The 23,523-nt window shown below is 34.7% G+C and overlaps 2 protein-coding genes across 10 annotated transcripts in view; both read right to left on the bottom strand.

The window, feature by feature from the left end:
• The window catches only part of Atg1 (serine/threonine-protein kinase unc-51-like protein Atg1), a 43,795-nt gene extending 38,335 nt beyond the window's left edge, over positions 1–5,460 (bottom strand). For 4 of the 6 annotated variants that reach the window (XM_071590943.1, XM_071590947.1, XM_071590945.1 and 1 more), the window contains exons 1-6: positions 5,019–5,460; positions 4,446–4,538; positions 4,284–4,334; positions 3,955–3,987; positions 3,840–3,876; positions 3,463–3,513 (exon numbers count right to left, since the gene is read on the bottom strand). In XM_071590943.1, the coding sequence (XP_071447044.1) occupies positions 3,463–3,513; positions 3,840–3,876; positions 3,955–3,987; positions 4,284–4,334; positions 4,446–4,538; positions 5,019–5,108 (355 nt within the window). In that variant the 5' untranslated portion in view covers positions 5,109–5,460. The remainder of the gene's footprint in view (positions 1–3,462; positions 3,514–3,839; positions 3,877–3,954; positions 3,988–4,283; positions 4,335–4,445; positions 4,539–5,018) is intronic. The other 2 variants (XM_071590944.1, XM_071590949.1) reach the window with 2 other exon arrangements.
• A 5,937-nt stretch (positions 5,461–11,397) lies between these two features.
• The window catches only part of nemy (no extended memory), a 296,282-nt gene continuing 284,156 nt past the window's right edge, over positions 11,398–23,523 (bottom strand). For 2 of the 4 annotated variants that reach the window (XM_071590939.1, XM_071590941.1), the window contains exons 4-5: positions 18,477–18,646; positions 11,398–12,841 (exon numbers count right to left, since the gene is read on the bottom strand). In XM_071590939.1, the coding sequence (XP_071447040.1) occupies positions 12,694–12,841; positions 18,477–18,646 (318 nt within the window). In that variant the 3' untranslated portion in view covers positions 11,398–12,693. Of the gene's footprint in view, positions 14,106–18,476; positions 18,647–23,523 lie in introns of all 4 variants that reach the window. The other 2 variants (XM_071590938.1, XM_071590940.1) reach the window with 1 other exon arrangement.

Here is a 23,523-nt window from a genome sequence, read left to right as displayed (position 1 = left end):
TGATTATATGATTTAACAGGAATTATTCATCTCTAATATCGCTACAAAGTGCATGAAGATTAAATGGGAGTTATATGTTACTTCCAACAGCATATTAGAGTAATTGCACATAGGGATATGTGCATTTGTTGTACCCACTCTACTGTGGTACTTATCCCAATGAGTCTTCTATAATTAGATATTAAGGGACATATGTCGGTATTGATAAAAATTATAACTTAACAAGGTTCACAATCAAAATTGATTTGAATCCCTGCTCATGTTCAAGAGTTTGACATCTTTTTATCATTTTTAATCAAATAGTTGGAGAATGATGTACTACAATCAATCGTTAGTCAGAGATTAACATGGTCAAAGATGAAGATAAATACCATTTACATTCTAAAGTAATTCAAAACAATGGCTGTATTTGAGCAGCTTTTGCAGTACCAGTATGATCCTAATTATTTTACATATTAACAACCATTATGACTAAAATAAGAAATGAATTAATTTTATATTAACCATACAGACTTGAAAAACAGCACTAGTTTTCTTTTATCCTAATCACTTGTGATAAAACAGAGCACAGCTGTTAAAATACCAACTGTTCTTAGGTCCACTGTCCATAACATCCACATGAGATATAAGTGCATGTAAATTTAGTTGATGTTGCTAATTTTCTTTGGCAGATGTACAACTGATGCTCTTTCACATGGCTAGATGATTTATTTATTAACTCTTAGAGGTAATAATATAGTTTTCATCTTATTTGTGTATCCACTTTTGCTTGCATTCACATATGATGGAATTTTTACAACAGAGCTGAATGATTTTGGGTAATTTTCATGCTACCATCACTTTACATAAATCATATCACAACCATAAAATCAATTTAAGTGTACTCCTTGATGACTTTCTTACCACATATAATAATCATTACAAATAAATATTTCATGTAAACAAAATGTGGAGCATTTAAATACATGTAAGCACAAGAATATTTTTAGGCAAAGTCTTTGTTTATCCATAATATAGAACATACTACTGAAAACATAACCCACAACTGAAATATTGTGTGAAATTATTCTCAACCATATTCAGAGAAATTCGAAGAAAATAAATCATACATTTGCAATTTTCCATGTTTGAAAAGGTACAGAACGAACACTTGTAATTTCATGAAATATTTTATTTTCACACCTCTGATTTTAATTACTTGAGTCGTTTTTTGGCAAATTGCAATCATCCAACAAATATGCACACTTTGCTGAGCTTGGATTTGTGGGGGGGGGGGGGAAATGAAAGTGTTGCATGGGTGGGACACAAGGAGAGAGGGAGGGAGCCACAGGTACCTACCCACCAGGGGCATGCCAACATCAGGGCATAAGCTCCAAACAACAAGGGCCACTGAAGGACACACCCTAACGACAATTGGTGGGAAGCAGTGCCTTCCTCCCCCACCACACACTGCATGCACACAAACCCCCACCAATGGCTGGGAGTCACACCTCCCTTTAACCCACCCCTACACACCCCATTCCCTTTGCGCCGCAAGCAAAATGATTAGTTTCATTGAAGTGCCATCTAAATTTCCTTATTCATTCTATTCTCTATATATCTCTGCATACACATCTATTAATACATCACCATGGCAAACAGCATCCTTATCTTTAGCACATGCTAGAATCAGGGGTTGAATATAATAAACATTGGACTGAAAACTTTAATTTGATATTCTTATTTATTTAAAGTTCACTCTACAGAACAATTAAGGGATGGACTTTTCACGTTCTCAAGTACTCAAGCCCTAGATGGGAGAAGAAAACCCACCGAGGTGGGCATAGAATTCAATAGCCTCTGGGCTTTGCGGTAAATTAGCAAGCCCATACACTAGCGTCTTGACTTAAAGAGGTCCACTTGCAACACCAGATACTCAAAGATACACTACCAACAATAAATTCCATGAGTAATCTGAGAAGAGTTTCTTTCATGACTGTTACTTTTAGGGAAAAATTTTTTTAATTATGTACAATTTATGCATATGAAGTACTATCAAATTAAATACAATTTCATTACTTGACTAATAGATTTTTCATTGATGACAAACAATTTCCCATTTGTCTGATTCTGTATCATCATCCATTAGGCCTTCAATTAGAATTTCGCATGAATAAAGGTAGTCTATTTCTTGAGATAAGAGTAGGCTTATAATAGATACAAAATGAAACCTGGATAAACACAGAAATTTAGTGTACAGTTAACAGACAGAATTGATCTCTTTAAGCCATGGGATTGCTGTCAAGGTACACTTAGGGGTTTATGTCACTGATACAACTAAAAACCAGAAAATGTAAGGGCATGAAGCATCCATGCAAGTCAAACTGGACCGATTTCATCATCAGGCTAAAAAATAGAATATTTCTAAGAGACATTACCAAGTTACACAGCGGAAATGAATTATTTGTCTCATACCATTAAGTCGTGAAACTACAAAGTCAAACATATGGACTGACACAAAGTAAAACCTTTATATACACACATACTGTGTGTAAGACACTTTTATTGCTATTGGCCTCTTCTTCCAGATTAATCATTTGAAGTATCCCAGACAGATAGTACATCTTTAGATGCATCCTCCATTGAAAAAAGTTATCTTTTACCAACATGTAGGGTGATTGACCTGCCTTATTAGTAGTAGTAGTATTTAGGGGAGGCGACCGACAGCTGAGGGCATTTGCAACGTAGGGGATGGACAGGAAAGGATGAAGTATGGAGAGAATCCTGGCGTCGGCATTAGCCTACTCTTTATGAAAGGTGCCAAGGGGTCCGCAGCTTAACGTCCCATCCACGGACGGCGTACTCACTCAAAGTGCCCTCCACAAAGCACCTCAAGTAAGGATCAAGATACCTCTGAAAAATATTCAACACTGCCGGGATTTGAACCCGGGCCCTCTGGGTGGGAAGCCAGTATGATAGCCCCTGCATCATTTCGATCCCCACGTGACATTTCTCGGATATTTTTATGTAATGATCTACCGAGCAAATGCAATGCATTATTATTATTGTTAATCAGTTCATTATCAATTTCATTATTCAAGATGAAAATTTGCGACCTGGCCATTAATACTTTTCCAGAAGCATCATATACCTATTGTTGTTGATTTTTGTTTGTGATGATCTTTGTTTTCATGATAATGGAGGAAGAGGTCATGAAACCATTTCCAACAGAACATGTATGCTAAAGTTAGCCAGGTAAGAATGATGGTAAACCAAAAGGGAAAAATTAATATTTCACTCATGTCTAAATTGCTCTCTTCCTTCACTGGATACATTGCCAAGGGTAATAGTCAGGATGAAGAAGTAGTTTAGGAGAGAATGATCAATGGCTATTGCTAGTTGATAAACTTGATGTCTATTAGTTAATAAATTAAATATCATAAAATTATCATTTCAATGTCAAATGATGCAAGTAACACTTACCCAACTGACGTAAAAAGAGGCGAATTGTGTCCTCACTGAGTGTGCCTTTAACTGTGAAATAAAAATAAAACCACATAAAAACCAAACCAACTACAATCCAACACTCCAATTTAGGCGCACACTATCAAATAAATACACCACACACAAGGGGAAATACTTATCTGCTAAATTAAAGGTAAATGACGACTCCAGTATTAATGAAAGAGAAAACAGGAGTTCAGTGCATTAATAGTGCTTAAAAAATAGAAATCTTTGACAAAGAAGTGAATATGAATTATTATTCCACATTCAAAGCTACTTGCGATGGGAGGAAGAAAATAAATAATGCATGAAATCAATTAATTTAGGCCAATAACAATATTGGACTGACAACTCACCACTGAGGTAATCTGCCAAATCTCCCCCATTGCAGTACTGAAAAAGGAAGTCACTGTAAGTTGAAATGTTATAATTAATGCATAGATAAAAAATCTCATAGAAGAATAATCTTACCTCCATGACAAGATATACATTGTGAGGCGTTTCCTGCAATGAACAACCAAAAATATTTAGATTAAATTGATATGCACATCCACTTTCTGAATTTAAGGAACACCCTAGGTTATCCATTAGGCAAGTGTATCGTCATATTTCGCCATGCATAAAATTATATTTCGAAGACGACAATAAAATAAACAGGCTCTTCGAAAATCCTCGAATTTGACGCAGTGCACAACCTAACCACTTCAGAGAATCAACAGACCAACAATTTCAACTGAAAGTTTGGGTTTATGCCAAACCATCTGCATTTGTCAAGTTCTATTTTTATCATCTAATAATACCTTGCAGTCCAAAAGTTCCACAACATTTTCGTGATGCAGGGCAGTCAGTTCCTGGAAATTAAAATTTTCCGTAATTAAATGCAATTTGCACGGTCTAAATTATAAACATACAATTAATTTGGTTGTATTCCACCCATTATTTTAAACAATAATACTACTAACCTTTAAAATTTTTATTTCTTTCCCGAGAAGATTTTGAGACTTCGCTAAGTTCTTTTTTGTAATGCTTTTAATCGCAACAGTCAAATTGGTTTTCTGGAAATAGAGAAAGTTTTGTTTGAATTAATTGAACAACTCCATAAGGTACATCATTACACATTCCCATTTAGTGATCAGCGTGCTAAAAAACGTTAAATACATTCCATTAAACACAGTAGTTATTCATTTTAGAAGAATATCATATTCAAATGCTTAAACATCATCATAAACAGTTAATACGTTTAGAAAACAAAAATCCAAAGTAACACGAAATTATATTTGACACTAATTTACTAAAGTAATAAACTCTATACTTGATCTCCTAGGGCTGACGAATTCACATTATAATATGAATCATACGAATACATTAACATAGCAGGCATTTAAAATTTATTAAACATGCTCGCATATCATGTTATGCACTAAAAATTTAGTTTCTACTTCGGCAAAACTGAAAAGCAAGCACAGCATTCCTAAGTTAAAATAATAAAATATAGATTGTAATGTTCAACTGTCCAAAATAAATAACTATTTTACCTTTCTATGCCTGCCTTTGAAAACAACAGCAAAGGCGCCATGCCCGATCAAATCTTTTGTATTATACTCAAAATCCCCGACGACCTCCATCTGATGTATTTATTTTTTTCGGATTAAGTAAATCATCATCGAAGTCAAAAATCATAACTATTAAATAACACAAAGGAGGAGCACTGCTTAATGCGATTTAAAGATATAACTAGCACATCCTTAGAATCGCCAAATGACAGGATCAATAATTCACATATTCAACGCTTTACTTTCATCTTCATTTGAGATGGAGATCCTCCAGGAATTTATTCAGCTAGCACACAACAGTTTCGCTCAGCACACAACAAACTTGAGTGCTTACACTTATACACTTCAAAATATGAAACCTGCATAACTTCTTAGGGCATTTAACATACATCCTTTAACGCACAATGCTGAACTCAGCAACTCAGCTGTTGTCGGAGCTGCGTTGACATCGTTGCGCAGTGAGCATGGCATGACTGCTGGATTGCCGTTTCCCGTAAGGCAGATTTGTGATAAATCGAGGTGTTCGTCATGAATTTTATAATCATAAATTTAATATTGGCAATAGCCAAAGTTATACCGTCTTAAGAGAAGTCTACTTCCATTTTCCAAGGTTTTTGTCCATTGGTTTCTTTTGTATACCTTGAAATGTGTATACTTGTTTAATGCATGACTTTGTTGTCATGATTGCCGCAATTTTGTTAATTTATTTTTGTTCTTAAAAAGTGAAGGGTTCAACTGAATTTTCTTGTCATCATTTATTGACATTCGTATTAACTGTACGATATTCACGATATATACTGTTAAGCAGCAGACGCAACCGCTTACGTGTTTACGCTCGGGAAAAATTTTCTAGATTATCCTGTCTTTCGGACACATTTGAAAATCTAATACGAATGAAATCTTTGATGATTTACTAATTGATAAAATGATTTACCTGTTAGATTTTAAGCAGGAAGGTTGTCTGAAACTCTACAACTTAATTAGGTTGAATCAAAATGGACATTAAAGAAACTTCTGCTGAAACCTAACCCCTCCTGCCCTATGTAAACCATTATCCCGCAATTTGTCTCGCGCAATCATTTTGGGTTCTCGTAGTTATTTGTTTCTATGCGTATATGTTAATCCCATTCGAGGAATTACGTTGCGCAATAATATTCGCCCCCCCACAAACCATAAAAGTGGATCTTTTTATAAGGTGCAACAGAAGCGTACTCCCTGAAGAATAAGTTGATAAACTTTCGTAATTTTATAAGGTGAATTAACATTCACTGCTTGGTAACAACGGTTAGATTTAGTCGATCACATTTCCATGCGAAACCGGTGATGTCATCGTGCTTCCCAAGTTTTCTAGATGGCCCTATTGCTTGAGTCTGCAACTGGTTTTTATGTGTGTTCTTGAACACGAGGTTCCGTGGGCCAGTTGAGAAACATTCAGCGATTTGCACGGTTGGGGCGTATTTGTTAAACCTCGTGGCCTTGAAGATCCGGAAGGCTTGAATAAAGCTCGACAAACCTTCGAAGCAGAATAATTAAGCATTATATTTCTTTTTTTTTAAACTTCTAACAAATTCTATTGATTTTTCAACTCTTCCTCCTATTTGGCAAGGTAGCCCATAGGGTAGAGAATTGGTCCACTGACCTGAATATCTCGGTTCGACTCTAGGTGATAACTGGGCATCCTCAGATTCGTCCATGTGTGATTTTTTGGGTAGCATATTTTCCTGGGAAACCAGACGGCGCAGGGAATAAGGAACTGCCCCCCCCTGCGGATTGGTGTCTGGGGGTCAGCATCACTGATTTACCTCTGCCTATGAAGCGCTGCAAAGTTTACAGCTTCTCTTCATAGAATTATGGTAGATGCTGAGCAAATATTGTTTGACTTTGCAGAGAAAACCTAACTATCTTCATCATCGCCTGTAGCCAGCTAGAGGTTGTATGAAAATCCCGATTTTAAGCAAAAAATTTACTGGTTTCTGTGCAACTCATATGGTATGTGACAGCCAAACTATTATTTTGATTCTCACATACAAATCTGATCACACAACCTTCCAATTTCATGTGAATGCCATTAGTTGGGGCCCAAAATGCTCTGAAAAATGTGAGGTTTTGAAAAGTTGTGGAAGCTTCAGTTTGCCTAAGTCCAACACTGTATTTTTTATTTTTCAGCCACTGAATGGTTTTCATTTGGCATCCAATGGAAAGATCATGTAATTATTGGTATATAAATGTAAGTCATGGAATTCCTTATAATTTGGTTAATACAGTCATTCTATCAGCCAGGACTCAACAATTGTCTTTAAACAATACATCTTCTGCTTTCCTAAAAACTAGTATAATCCTTAATTAAACAATTATGCCTTCCTCTTATCCAAATTGAATCTGCCTGCCTCCCCTCCCCTAACCCCCTTTGTGCTGCTCTTCTATTCTAACCTTCACTTCCTCCTCCAAACATGCACCATTCACAATAGAACAGTATTGTACAATTAATTTTTCTTCTGCTGAAGAAGGGGCAGCCATCTGACCCTGAAACATTCACTCTCTGAGTCTCATAACAATCCTTTTCTCAATTTTCTTATCTCTGTTTAAATGAACTAATTGAAGTGGACTATTAGGCAAAGTACTCCTTGTAAATAGACATACTTCTAGTGAGCTTCAGTCAGCAGTAGTTGTGTGTTGCATCGCCAGTATATGGAAGAATGGGTACACCTAAATCTCCAAATATTACTCCTGCTTTATCCATTCATCCACATATCAAACATTTATGGATTATTATATTATTAGAAGCAGTGTACCTTTCAAGGTAGGTTTTTGGATACCAAGGAACTAAGCATTGCTGAACTTAAACTCATAACCTTACATGGTTCTAACTTCTTAACATCAATTCTTACAGCAACTACTTTTCAACGTCACGCTGTCTACCTTTTTTCTTTCATTCAACTTGACTAAACTTTTCCTCCCTAAAAAATTTGACTTACCCAACATCCTACCTTCTGTATCTGTCTTTAACGCTGCCATACTTATGCCCTGAATCCATTTTTCTTGCCATCTACAAATTTCTCATAGCCAACTTCTCTCAACCCCCACAACGCATAGAATTTAATTTTTTCTGTCTGTTTTACTTTTGCCAATCTAATCCACATCCAATTCAAGCTTATCCTCATGCCTTATTGATACAAGTCTCCAAATTGTCCATGACTGAGCTCCACATCATCAATTTTTTCTTTTTAACTATGCTATAAGTCATTTTCATCATTACCTCCTTGTAGAAGCTGTTTCTTTTCCAATACTTCTTCCTTTAATGCCCTGAATACTTTCCTCATAGTCCCTTAAAACACCACCGAAATAATTCCTGCTCTCTTTAATGCTCTTCATCACTAAACCCCCATATTTCTTGTCCTCATTACCTTCATTTCTTATGATAGATTCTCACCCTGTACCACCAAAATGGCTCTGTAATATGATCAGCAATTATTTCAATCTCATAACTGGCTGGCTAATTAATGCTTAGCTATCCCCATATATAAGTGAGTTAATATATTTTTCACCTAGTTTCATCCTTACCTCTTGTCTTTGTAATATGTACCTCTCTTACCATTTCCTCTTCATATATGCTGAAAAATATAGATTACCACAAACATTCTTGCTCTCCTTTCTCTTGCCACTGAACCTGATACCTAAACTTTGTCTGAAAAATGCTCTCAAATAATTTTTGAAAAATACACTATCCATTCGCACAGTTTCTTATCACCATAAATATGTTTCACTTAGTCTAAATTTTTTTTATTATCAGGCAACTAAAATTTAGAACTTAAACACTATTATTAGTGGAAAAACTTGATCTGGAATATTTTAACATTTATGTAATATTTGGTATTTTTTTGTCATTTTTCTAAACTTTAGACCCTATGCACAAATTGAAGATAGGAATTTAATTCATTGTACATATTTACTTTTAGTAAGCATATATGTAAATTTTCCATGCATTGATTTCAATACTAAAATATTCATTTTTTTACCCACTCTATTACTTACTTCCAAGTGTCCTGAGAACTCTTTCTTGGCTGTGCGTTATTTTTTCTTCATTTCTTTGTAACTTCTGCCTGCCTTCATACTTACTAAAAAGATTACTTGCTTCTTTTCTCTACTCCCATAACCCAATGTTATTTCTCCCTTCTATCATGGCCTTCAACATACTATGACCTTTCAAAATTTCTGCCATCCATATTCTCTGCCCTTATCAGATTTTCCCAGCAACTTCCTCTCACTGTTTGTCTTCCTAGGTGAAAGTACACTGCAATATTGCTATCAACTTGTCATGACTGCTTTTCAAAGAGTGAAAGTTGGGTAATGGGTGATGAATTGAGTGATGTGACCTCAGAGGTGAAGGGCTAATTTTGTAGAGGCTTCCTTTAAATGCATCTTATGCACATGATAGTATGAAAAGCTAACTCTAGTGTGTTCATGCATGATATTCTGACATTTTTTAAGGGTAAATCTTGACATGACCAGCCTTTGCCATTGACTCCACTACTATAATGGGAATATGTTTTCTTGAGCTATCAATTTCTTGGTCAGATGATGATGTGAGAGTGCAATGCTGGATACTGAAATGAAATTAATAGGGAAAGGGACTGAGTTGCTATGCCAACACCCAAATCCTTGGTGGCATTCATGAAGCAGCTCATCCTCAATGCTACGAGGAAGTGCTGTGACTTCCACACCATCTTCTGGAGTGCCTCTTGCCTCAGTTGACAACAACTGCTCTCCTTCCAATCCCTCTTCTGCCTCATTAGTGAAGCTCTTGGATCCAGGCAGTGGAGCAGCAAGTAGCAAATTGAGAGTTGCTTCTCCTGTTTTCTGAAGAAAGAATTGGCAGAAGATGGCAGCCTCAACTGTCTAAATCTCTATTTCCAAAATGAAGAAGCCAAAATATTGCACATTCTGAGAGAGACCGATGAGTGCTTTAGCATCCTACATGCTGGTAGAGCTGAAAGCTAATCTCATATTAGAGATCACAGAGCTGTGCTCAAATCTCTGTCTAAATGAACACGTGTAGATTTTTGTTTATGAGAAGAATTTATCTTGGGCTCAACAGTTGGAGAGCCATAGTGGAAGACCAAAGAGCCACTTAAGATGTATCAAGGCAATTGATGATGAAATGGGAAATATTTTGTAGCAAGTTCATCAAAGAAAAGCTTAAGGCATTTGGTTGTACATATATAATTGTGGTGAAAGGATGATAAATGATTTTAAATTAAGATTTTGTATAGTTCATCATTGGCAATAGTAACTGGCTTTTGCTAATGCTTATGGGCTGCTTTTAATAAATGCAAACAATATACATGGTATTCAGTCACTAGTTACCTCTCAACAGAATGTTTTTCTCAATTTCACAGTTACAAATTATACATCAATATGGATTAATGTTTTCAGTGCATTTTAACATTAACATTGCTCTGTGCTGCTGGACCTCTGTACTGGAAACAGTATGTTGTATCCCAGACACTGTTATCCAACCAAAGAATTTTTCCTGAACCACTGAAGGATTTTTCCTGACCTTTCTGACCCAACAATATTTGAAAGCCTGCCACTTACAGAATTCAATGGGTCTCTGGTCTTGGTTGGTCTCATTTCAGGAGAAAAACTAACTAATTTAGGAGGAGGACAAGGTCTTTTGAGTAAAGGATGAGGATTTATGACCAACATAGAACTCACAACAAAGACTTCTGCAATGGTGTGCAGATGACAGCATGATATAATTCTCAGTGAGGTAAGGTTAGTAATTGTTAGTTAAGTTGTTACACAAGAAGTAAGAGGTATTCCTTCAATGTTGGATTGGTTTACTCTTTAAATAGTGACAATGAAATGGTCACATTTGGGTAGCTAATTAATTTGAACGAATTATGAAAATGAGTGGACAACTAATGAAAATTATACAAAAGTAATTCTGAAAATAGCCAAAATCCACAGGATATTTTGTCACCAAAGGATTGACAGCCCCATAAAAATGCAGCACCCACAAGCAGCATTAAAAATAACAGAATTTGTGGTCCTTGTTCACCTCTGATAATAAACCAGCATCAATACCATTATTGGGATTTGACCACACATAACCTTCGGTCAATAGTCCGAACATAATGGAAAGGTAGGGTCATCTATGTGCCAAGTCATTTAGGCTTCTATTTGGTACTCAGTTGTATACCAAGCAGAGGTGATACAGGGCTTGGGATGAGAATTTGTTGAGAGATACCTTTTAGGTATCTTATTTTCAAGCTTTGGAATGAAGATACGGAACAAGACAAACTGGAACAAGTACTGCCAATTAGTTCAGAATATGATCTCACAATGAAATGGAAAGTCATTTCTTGATTTATTAATTTATTGGTGTTGGTATAATACAGATATACTGTGTAACATAAAAACAATAATGCTTCCACTTTATATCCATTCACTAGCAAACTGTACATAAACATTTTAAGAACCTTGAATGCAAAGGACAAGTATAACACCTAAAACACAATCTATGCTTCAGGCCAAATTTAATGTAGGATTTCTAAAATGACTCCTCCATTTTTTTCAAAGGAGGGTTAATTTGTAGCATCAGCCAGCCCACTCACATTTATTTGTTGCATTTGATCAAGGAAAGGATAATTCTTATTCTTATCTACACAGCTATCTACATTTTCAATTACATAACTATGAGGAAATTGACTTCAAACATACATGAGAGCTACAGTGAGGTGGGAATGAGTATTGTTTCATGGAGAATACACTTAACATATGACAAGCAACAGTAAAAGCCCGTTCATTAAAAAATTGATATAAATGGTTACACAGTTCAAGACATCAAATTTCCGTTCCTATCTTTTCAGACAAAGTACGGAGGAAAAGTAGATCTCAAAAAGGTCAAAATGTGGGGTAGTACAACATACAAAAAATACAATACAAACTCCTTGTGTTGGCTTTGGCCCTCTGCAAGCCTTGGAGCACACAAAAGACTCACCTCTGGCAACCTCCCTTTGAGCAGGAGAAAAACATGATTGCTCAGTCCCATCCAAATGAACTCCTAAGTTTGTTCACACTATGTGCATGCCCTCTTGTTTGGGGGAAGCCATAACCTTCTGAGGACACAGTACCTCCAAAGACTGTCCAAAACATCAATTCGTTTACCAAAGCACTCTCCTCCTTTCATGAGCGATGATCAGTATAAATACAAAGAGTTGGGCATTAATTGATTGTGCATCCATCTTCCCAGGATTGGTGAGATAGACATACTGCTGCTGCATTATTTGAACTGCAGTCACCTTAACATCTATTTAAATTTACTTTAGTGGCCCCAGATAGAATAAACACTCAAAAAGTCTTGTTAAAAGGGTTGACAGCTGCATCAATCTGTTAAAGTCATCCAGTCTGCTCTTTTCCACTAGTTCAGGCAAAGTTCAGAGTCCAGTGTCACAGCATGTCAAAATGATTAGTACCGTAACAATGGCCCCGCCCAACAAACAACAACATCTCAAAACTACACAGTCTCCGCAAAACCTTGAATCATCTACTTGCAACCTCAGGTAATTATTTTTTACAATTTATTTCTTAGTGTGTTAGGCTTTAAAAAAATTGCAGCAAGAGTTATGTAACAAAGGGGGAAATGGAGCTGTCTTTACAACCTTTCGGTAATAATACTTTTGAATTGTGACCGAAAACTTTCCCTGCGAACGGCGTAAGACAGAAGAATCCCCAAAGCTACCAACACCATAGCCAAGGCATTTATGATTATCCCTTCCTGTGGGAGTTCAGAATAAGTTGTGCTGCAAATAGAGAAAGATTTTTATGATTAGTTTCAAAAAACGTGCAGGACATGTTAAATCACACAACAGTACCGAAGGAGCAAACATTTCTTTGACAACTTTTAACAAAAAAAAAAACAAATAAAGCATTTAGAATGGAGGGCTTTGCAACATACAAAAAACAACTAAACTACCACTGCCACACAAACAAATCTCTAACACTTAACATGTATATAGGTATGAATGAATATAGGTGACAGCACATTCAATGAAAATGTCCCAAAATCTGTTTCACAATGCATATCACTAACTACTGAAATTAACCATGATATGGTTCCATAATTTTCATAACCTTGATTATGAATATTAAATTGATGGGTACAACTACAATGTAACTAGTAACATTTATTATCTTGTAAACTATGACTGAGGATTTAAAGTGTTAGGTGAAAAAATGCTTAATTTGGAAATATAATGAAATAGTTAAAGCCAAGTCATGAAATGAAAAGAGTTAAATGTGGTCACAACCCTTGCACCAAACTATGTCAAAGCAATCACCCCCAATGAGGAAAAGAGATGAAAGAGTAGATTATGTGATAAATGGAATGATGATATAAGATCTTAAAAACATGCCAAAGAGATTCATTATCATGGCTTGTAAAAGAAAAGGAAATCATTTTTCATATGGCAATGAAGTGATAAGCATTTGCATGCAAAAAATTGTTAGAAGCAGATTAATTGTTCAAAAAATAATTATATACAAATGTAAAAACCTAGCCTCAGCTAGATACTTCATACAGCACCCTTATGAAAGTCAAGAAGTAGGCATCTCAAAGCTTAAGGTTTGGCCAAGCTGGGGATTAGGCCACTACACATAATCTTTTTCTGCATTTAGGTTTTTTCACTAGGAGAGTTAAATATCACATCTGCACATTCCCTCATCCACATTGCATTTGGTGAACTTCGAAAATATGCATCTCTTGATAATTTCCAGCAACATGCAAGTACCTACTCTTGATGATAATGTGCACAATTGAGTTCAAATACTTATCATTATCTCTTACAAGTAAATGAAACTAAAAAAATAAATTGTGTTTAGGTGAATATAAGTTTTGTGGGCACTGCAATGTTTCATATATCTCCTTGTGCTGTAATGAGAACATGCCCTCTAAATTTAAAATCATCCCTCAGCATTATATATCCAATGACAATGGCAGCAGCAGTCAATGTCATGGACAATGAATTGATGACAACAGCTTCTTCTGGCAATTGGCTATAATTGCCTCTGAAAATGAAAATAAGTTTGATTATGTTGGTGAGGAATTTATTTACCTAATGGAATAAAATTAATGACAAACAACTGAATAAATAATAGACACCGAAGTATTTAAAATAAAATCAAAACAAGAATTTCTGTATCCAAAAATATTACAATGGTAAATTATAATTCCATATGGCTTTTGATGATAATTTATTAAATGAAATCAAAGGAAAGAAATAATGTAATTGGAATTGCCTCAAAATGTTGCATTGCCTATTATCCTGATAGTACACGAAGCATCAATTTAATGCTTAATCGCAACAGGAAGAATACAAATATAAAATATGATGCAGATACCAATTCATTGAATGATTTCTCCAATACACTATAAGTATGCATCTAGTGGAAAGCAGGTACCTTTTCATTTGGTGGTAAAAGACATTTATTCAGGTTGTCACCAGTCTTAATTTTTTTTTAGCAATAGGGAAAAAGTTATCCGGTGATGGAAGAAACACCTAAAGTATATCATCACAATTAAAAATGGGTCTTAAAAGCAACATTTTCATTCGATTTCATTGTACTGTGACTATCTGGTATAAGCATTCTCAAATTTGTATGCATTGCTGAGATGTCAGACCAAAATATAGAGCTGAAACTTTTGATTTTCATAATATAATGCCATTTTAGAACCTGCTTATATATTTGTATCTATGGATGAGTTCTAATTCAGATGATACATTTACTCCAAATTTCTTTGGCATTCCATTTACATTTTTGAGACATAGGTGAAGAAGATCTGAACTATCCTGAAGAGTATAATCACTCAAATTAACTCAACATATTAAAACATTAGTTAAACAATTTGAGAGTACTGGTTGAATTCCAATCAATGTAAGGTACATAGACATGTAGGATCCATGCTGTACCGGGAATTACCATCACATTGGTGTTTTGATGGACAACTGTTGTCCATCAACACACCTACGCGTAATTCCTGGAAGCAGCATGGATTCTTCATCAGGTAGACGTCGGGGAAGCCTAAGGATTAATTACATAGGCATTTGTTAACTACCATTTATATCACCTTACACATTTATTGATGTTATCTGCGTTTCAGTCCTAGTAAGTAGGTATATCATCAAGGGTCAAATGCATGGAGGTTTCACTATATACTTTATCGTGTTTTCATCGTTGACATTAGATACTAAGATTCTTTCAAACTTTTTCCTACCAGATTTAAGCAAACATTTCCTGTTCCTAATAGAACAAAACTACCAATTATGCCAGGTTTTCCCAAGTATAGTAATAAATACTGAAATTTGAGCTGGCAGTTCAGAATTTGGCCGAACTTGAATATTAAGCATGAAAGGTGCACAGTGGGAACTACTTTGAGTACATTCTGCTCCTTATCCCTGCTCTTTAAAGTCCTTGCTACTTGGTAATGGGACATCATCCATATGAATCAAATCAAAAGAATCGTTTTTGTGTTTACAAATTTTATGCTAACCAGGAGATAGGAGCTAATTAAGGTTAAGAATAGCAGATTGTTCACCCTCTGTGGGCCATAGAAAATGCATGCTATTTAAAAATGAACATATGAAATAAAAATACATGCAAAAGCTGGATTAAATTTAACAAGTGTGGAAAAAGCAGAATAATATGTCAAAATAGTTACAGTTTTTACATTCTACGCCAAAAATTGATGATTACAGTTATGCCAAAACTTTAAGGAAAGCACTGCTTGCAAATTATGGCAATGAAACATCAGATACACAGGTGCAAGGAAGATTTTAAGACTTTTTTCATCATGAAGAAGCAATTATGTCTCTCAGCGTATTTGCTTATAAATTAATGTGCAAGATAAATAAATAAGGAGCCACAGTGATGGAAGAAGATAAATAATTATGAAGATATTATGGGTGCATTATAATGGAAGTAGATTGGAACTGTGGAATTAATATTATCACTATACAGGACCTAATTTATAACTAAAAGAACTTAATTACACAGTAAAAGATATTACATTAACTAATGTTATTCCTAGATTACTGCAGAATACGCAATATATAAATACTTATTTTGAACACATTAAGGATAAATTTCATTGGATACTCCTTAGTAAAAGAACAATCATCGTATTTCCCAACCCATTGGCCGCACTTTTTTTACTCCATAATGTGCTCTAAAATCAGCCTCCATCTTCTGATCAGCCTTATGGGGTATATGGGTATACTTCAGCCTATAAGCGCAAGCCTATTTACTGAAAAAATACTTACTATTACATATTTTTACCCATATCTGACGAAGAAAATGATTGGCATTGTTACAAATGTCGATAATATCACTGTTTTGAGTCAGTAGTAAGCAAGAGTGTTAAGATAAAATAATTTGGTCTTTTCTGCCTGACAAGTATTTTTCATAAATTCTGACCTGAAAAATCAGTGAGCACCTCATGGGCCAGGAAATACTGTAATTTTAGGACAACATATACACAATGAAAACAAAGTTATGACCAAATATTATAACCATGTAATATTATCAAAATAGCTAAATCATTTAGTAACAAGAAGTATAACTTAAACAGTCAATTAGGTTGCATGAACAAAATCAGAGTTAAGTTACTAGACTAATGACAGAGCTTAGAAGAGATGAAGTCACCTAAACCTTCAATATTTATTTAAGGGACTAGAGTTGAAATAACATACTCAAAATTTGAAAATCATTTGGCAGTTTTCTATCACAGCTGGTGACTGCTATCTGATATTTGGAATCATTCAGTGATTAGCAGGGAAGAGAAAAATGATTAGCTGTACCTTGATGATTTGAATTGAAGGTAAAAAACAAATGGAAACTATATAAAAATGGTCTGCCACAAAAAAAGAAATTTTAGAAAGGATATAGTAGAACAAGGAAGTTTGGCGACGTGGGGGATGTAGGACTAACTATGACGGCAAAATAGAAAATGAACAGCGAGGAAATTAGCGAAAAGAGTTTGCAACCAGATTAAATCTTGTCAACAGCAGATTTCTAATTAAAATAAGATGAACACACCCTCACACACACTAAGATATATATTCAGAATATAATCATGGAAAGAAACAGCAATGCAAAAAAGATTTTAAATGTATATCAAAAGTGAGGAGGACTCATTTAATGGAAATTTAAAGCCAAAATGAAGTAGAATTTAAATATATTAGCTGGGAGTGAGATAATAAGAAAATGTGTAAAAACGGAAAGAATATAATAAACAAGATTCTAGAAGATCTCGTAATTTATGCAATATAAATTTCTCATTTTAGCACTATTAGATAAAATGGTATCAAATGAAGACAAACTTTTTATAAATGATAGCCACAAGATTATTAATGTCAAATGATTGTGCAAATTGTGTGTTGTTTTACACTTTGACTGCACTGAAAAATTATAATCTATAATATACCACAGAATCTATGAACAGGATGCTATGGCATAGCCGAGTAAGGTGGTATATACTATGAGATTTCTGCTGTTTTGAGAGAGAGAATGCATTAATGAAAAAATAATATGGACCCTATGAGGATTTGTACTGTACTCAATGATATTAGCTAGCTATATACATGTAGCTATCACTTTAGAAATGGTGTTACTTTCCTACCGTATGTAATTTCTGCTGGATTTAGAATGTGCATCACTGATTGCATTTGAATGAATTGGCAATTCGGCAAGCACATAAGCACCCACCTGACAAACCAGGCAAGTGAAATAAGAGGCTAGTGAGTGAGGAGGCATAGGAACAATGGAGGAGCACTGAGGATCAGAGCCCTTTATAATGCACTGAAATGTGTGCAGGTAAGGGTTCATGAAGTCAAATGGGATGATGGACAGACAGGTGCAGCTCACCAATCCACCCAACTGCCACTACAATGAACATAACAGAGGACAAGATAGTTGATACTGAGGTTTTACTTCATTTTGGCTCATTATCCATGCTATTTAACATTTTTAGCCGAAGGACACTTAAATGGTCGAGGGCAGGTTTTCTGAATAATGGGGATCAAATCAATTAAATGTAAATCACAAAACCTATGACATCTGAGTACATAAAGATTGCAAGGAGTTGCTTAATATGATACCTCAAGAGGTTTTGGGGAAACATACTCAGAGTTAGAAGTTAATGCCTTCTCACAACTCTTCTATATTTTATCATTTTAATCTTAGTTTTCAATAACCCTTGGTGACACGATATATACTATTAACATTTCTGCACTGTAATCACTAAGGACGTGCTCTTTGAATGCATAATAAATAAGATAAACAATGCATAAAAATATTTTATACTAAGATTTCTGATGTAATTTCTAAGCCTCTCAGCCATGCCTGTATATATGCTTCACAGTTTTTAAATTAGCTACTTACTTTAGTGTGAAGACAGCCTTTTCTGTGAGGCCAGTGAGGCAAGTGGCAACGGCTAGCATGAAGGTGGTGATGCCAAAAGAGGCATGGATTGGCACAAGTGAGGCTCGGAAGGCAGCCGTGGCCCCTTCACAACACAGCAGGATCAAGAAGCTGAAGAACCCTACGATGAACTGCAAAACAAAGGGCCCTCCTTGAGATTTAAAGCAGGCAGGAGATGTTTAATCTAGTCATTAAGTTATTACACTCCTCCTGAAATGTTTATTTTACCCAATGGAAAATATCTCTTACCTGTATTGTGATAAATGAGTTAATGTGCATGGGCAGATATTAGTCTTGTGAAGGCCCATCCACTAAAGAAAATGGAAACAGAGGCACCCATATTCCACCCTTCCTGGGGAGCCTGGATTTCATCTCCTGATTTGTCAGGGAGGACAGGCACATAAACATAGCAAAGTGCTTACATCTTGCAAAACGACTAAAAGATAAGGTACAGGGAAAAGGAAAAGATGGATAGGTTTCAGGTAGGTTTGGTTAAGACTACAATGGGTGAATTCTAATGATAATTATGAGTAGAGAATGGTCTATTATCATTAAACTGATTCTCAATAGTTACCAAGATATGAGCCGAAGTTGCACTACTTTGTGTGTGGAGGCAGTTGGGCATTGAGACCACCTCCTCCCAATTGGGGATTCAATTTCCCAATAGGTTTCTTTGTCTGTAGTACTGATCACACAAGGGCATGGCCTATCAAGAGCAGTCTTAAGAGAGGATCTCACACATGGTGTAAAAATATGCTCATTGTGGTAGTATTAGTAGTAGTTTTAGGGGAGGCAACCATCAGCTAGGGTCATTTGCACCATTAGGGATGGATAGGAAAGGAACGGTGGAGAGAAACCCGGCATTGGAACACAACTTAGGTAACTATGTTGAGGTGGCATATGGTTAGCCATAAATTACATAATTTTAAAAACTTCAGACACAGGACAGATATTTATATCTTGGTTAATGATTGGGGGTTAAAATTCCTTTTAATTTCTTCAAAATCACCCCAGTAGTGCTTGCTGTGTGGCACTCTCTTCACATGTATCATACCCTCCTAGTTAGATTTATTATATTAGATAGGTACTTACATAAAAAAAAATAATATATTATTTCTTATACTAAAGAATAGTGGAGTTAACATGGAATTTAGACAAATACTTAACTCTGATCATTGGTTCATTATTCCTACATATACAGGTAAGATGCACATGTTAAGAATTTTCAAAATGCATAGTTAAAGTAGATTTAAGACCAATGTGGTTTCATATGCCTTGGCAGTGCCTGAGTCATGAAGAATACTTATTTTGTTCAAAATTTTTCAGGATTTACTGTCAATTTACTTGAAAATTGTTGTCCATTTACTGTAAATATATCTGAAAATGTAACTGAAAAATCTTTAAAAAGATAGTCAAATTTACCACTTTCTATTCATTAAGTTTAAGAGTAGTATCCCCTTTAAGTACTCTTGCCTAGTGAAGCCAGGATGACAGATGACACTACCACTCCATTGCAGGACTAAGGCATGTCCACTGTCCAGTGAACGACACATAACAAGCAGTGTTTAATTAATAAATGACCACATATTGTTAATTCCTCACAATCAAATTTCACATAAATTTTCATTGAAGTTATTAACATTCTGTTTGTGATGGGAAAAAATAATATAATATTATTCAAATTAAGTGGAAACAATGGCATTCCAACCCTATGGTCCACCCATTTGGCAGGTGGGTGGAAAGGGAGCCAATGGCAGGGAAATATAGCAATCCTGAGGGATGCCACATGAAATACTGTTTTACTGCTCCAGAATTACAGGAGTTATTTATTTGAAATACAATTTACGGACAGAAATACCAATGGAATGAGGACTTATTTGAATTTTGAGAAAAATGTGTTTATTTTGTATCAATCTTTATTCTGATGAAGCTAGACAGAATTCTAATAATTTATACCATTTGAAAATTAGTAGTGAAATTGAAACTTTTGAATTTGCAAGAATACTCATGCTATATAGGTAACATGATTTAAAATTTTATGCATTCATTTTATGTCAACAACTGCAACTATGCAGTTCAGGTGGCCAAAATCCCAAATTTGATTCACAAATAACCAGTTTCTCACTAGAAAATTTTACTGATGCATGCATTAAATATTCAACCTTTGGACTGCACATCACATGATATTCTACCTAGAGTCTATATAGTTATATAATAGTTTAATATGTCTGTTTCTACCTCTATTCAAAAGGGTCCCTATCATTTAGTTCAACTCAGTTGATTAATCATCACCCTGTATTATCCACTTCAAGCCATGATATTCAACTTGACATTATTTAGGGATAAAATCAAATCATTGTTTGGAAAAGGATAGATTCCAGGATATCATCTATGCTTTAATTTCCTGCACTACTGCAAAGATTTGACATTATTTATATAACACAATGAAGAGTTAACAACTTACTCTCTTCTTGTATTCTCTACAGATATATAAAATTTTCTTTTACAAGCATGAATCAAAATTTAAACAGATTATGGCGTGGTGATGACTTTTTTTCATGGACAAAAATGTTGAAACAAGTAATGCACAAGTTTGAGAGAGTATTTAATATTCACCTTTGATTGCTAGTAAACATACTCAATCTTGCAAGGAAATCAACCATACACCTTTCCATCATCAGGTGTAGGCAAAAATGTATGGTACACAATGCATAGTATTGATGTGTAAAGCAGAATGATTATGCAGGATTAAATAGTCATTAATGAAAACTAATACCACTTCGATAAAAAACCATAAGTATCTCTCCACGAAATTAAAAGTCAAAGGACTGAGCAGCATAGTCATGTGCAGCAAGTCTCAATGCAATGCATTTAAATCCCACCCTAGGTACATGTGGATGCTGTATTACAGCACAGCAATGATCTCTTTTGAATTAGATCAATTGTTCATAACTACCTCACACCTTGGAGCCCCAAAGCTGAATCCCAATTTGCCTTAGCTTTTACAAATCCTATGCATTAGTCCTTCAACTCTAAACATATTTTGTAGTTATGATGGTACATCATTATCATAAAATGTTCACACAAAAATACATGCCTTACATCTTAGGAATATTTGAAAAACTATAAGGGTTGAAATTGTCTCGATTCGGATGCCAAAAACAGGTTAATGGCATTTTACTCCTGCCTTTGCCAGTCGACTATTATTACCATTTATGAAAGTTTTCAACTGATTGAGATTCAATATGCATCATTCAAATCCATTTACAAATTTGCACATTGGTGCCAAAAGGATTTCTTCAGCTTAATATATATAAATACTGCAAAAAGTGTATTTCATGTTCAAAACAATTATCACTGGTGATGATCAATAATGTGTGTTCCGAATGAATATCATACATGCACTTCAATTGTATGCCTATTTATAATACTGATAATTGGGTGCCTGCATCAATTTATTACATTTTGCAATAAAATAACATTCATAACTCTAGAATAGACTTCCAGCAACAGCATCACTGAAGAATATAATTATGATGACATACAACTATCTGGAATAAAATAAAGTTTGATTAATGGCACAAAGCTATGGTAACATAGCTCAAATGGGCTCTGCAAACACAGCAAAATTCTTCCCAAGCTACCAAAGAAATTTTTAAATTTTGAAATTAAAATTTCTCAGCCTTCATTAGTTCTTTGTCTCTTATAATATGTATATTTCCCACAATGAGTGAAAATTTTTTCAGTTTTTGCTATCATAGAAAAATTTCTTATTTGAACATGATTGATTAATATTTACCAGTACATAGGTACCTTCAATTAATGACAAAAATGTAATTAACTAGCAAAGGACTTGCTTCTTCCAAACATCTCAGGTTTTGAGTTTCTAAACAGCATTCTTAAGGACAGCATGAGAGCATAAAATGCTATGAAACTGTGAGTTTTATATATGCCTTATAATTTTGGTCTATAGTCTGGGGTTTGATCTATGAGGGCAAATAAAAGAGATGCCTCTTTGACATAATTGTACTTCATGTTGATTCTGCTCTTGAGCTACTTAACTTAGTTTTTTAATGCATCCCCATCACAAACAGCACTATCTGAAGTTTCACTAGCGATTTGGTGAAGATTCAATCAATAGATTTTTGTGAATTGTTTCTTGCCAGGAAAATTTTCATTCAGCACTTTAATGTAATTTGCAAGATTCAAAATACAAATGTGTCTGATGTTTGATATTTTCCTAATTAGTTGGGCAAAAAAGCTACTTACCAATTTTTTCAAACCCCTTAATTCTCATAGAATTCATTCTCTGTAGAGTGAATGTGTACAAAAATGATATAAATTTAGCAATATTTTAATGCAAAAATCAAAGCTACCATGTTGAAGGCCTCTTTTTACATTGTAGATGTTTAAGTCCTAGGAATGATTGCTGAATGTTTTTTAATTTCCATGATATTTATTCAGACTTTTTTAAAATCACCTATGCTAGTCTTCAAAAAGAAATTTAACCATTTTCAGTGCTACAATCCTGGAGGTCAAAAGTTAAATATTTCTTAAGATTTCTCAATATGGCCGACAACCTCACAAATACCAACCAAATTAATATTTACCTACTTGAATTCGTGTTCCATGTACAAATGAATAAACCCTATGTCAATGGGAGCAGAGTTTATATTCTAATAAATACAACTTTATAAATTATGTTAGCAAAGGTTAATGAAAGTGAATCTATGGAAGCTGTATGTTAGTAAGCCCAGTATTAGTGTCATTGTGATTACTTGACCTTAAATTTCTGTGGTGCATTTGGATGCGTAAAAATTGGCACTGGTTAAAATTTAATTCTTCCAGTAATACATTTGAAATTATTTTGGAAAATGGCTGTGAATGGAAAAATCAGACTTGTACAAGATGCTGATGTTTTACCAAATTGCTTGTGATACTTCTGCTGACAGAATTAGTAATAATATTAACAAAATTGTTGCCTTAAAAGTTGAGAATTGATCCAAAA

The sequence above is a fragment of the Hetaerina americana genome, unplaced genomic scaffold (assembly GCF_022747635.1).
Source record: "Hetaerina americana unplaced genomic scaffold, ioHetAmer1.1.p SCAF_4, whole genome shotgun sequence".
Lineage (NCBI taxonomy): Eukaryota > Metazoa > Arthropoda > Insecta > Odonata > Calopterygidae > Hetaerina > Hetaerina americana.
This window is presented reverse-complemented; position numbering and strand designations above follow the sequence as displayed.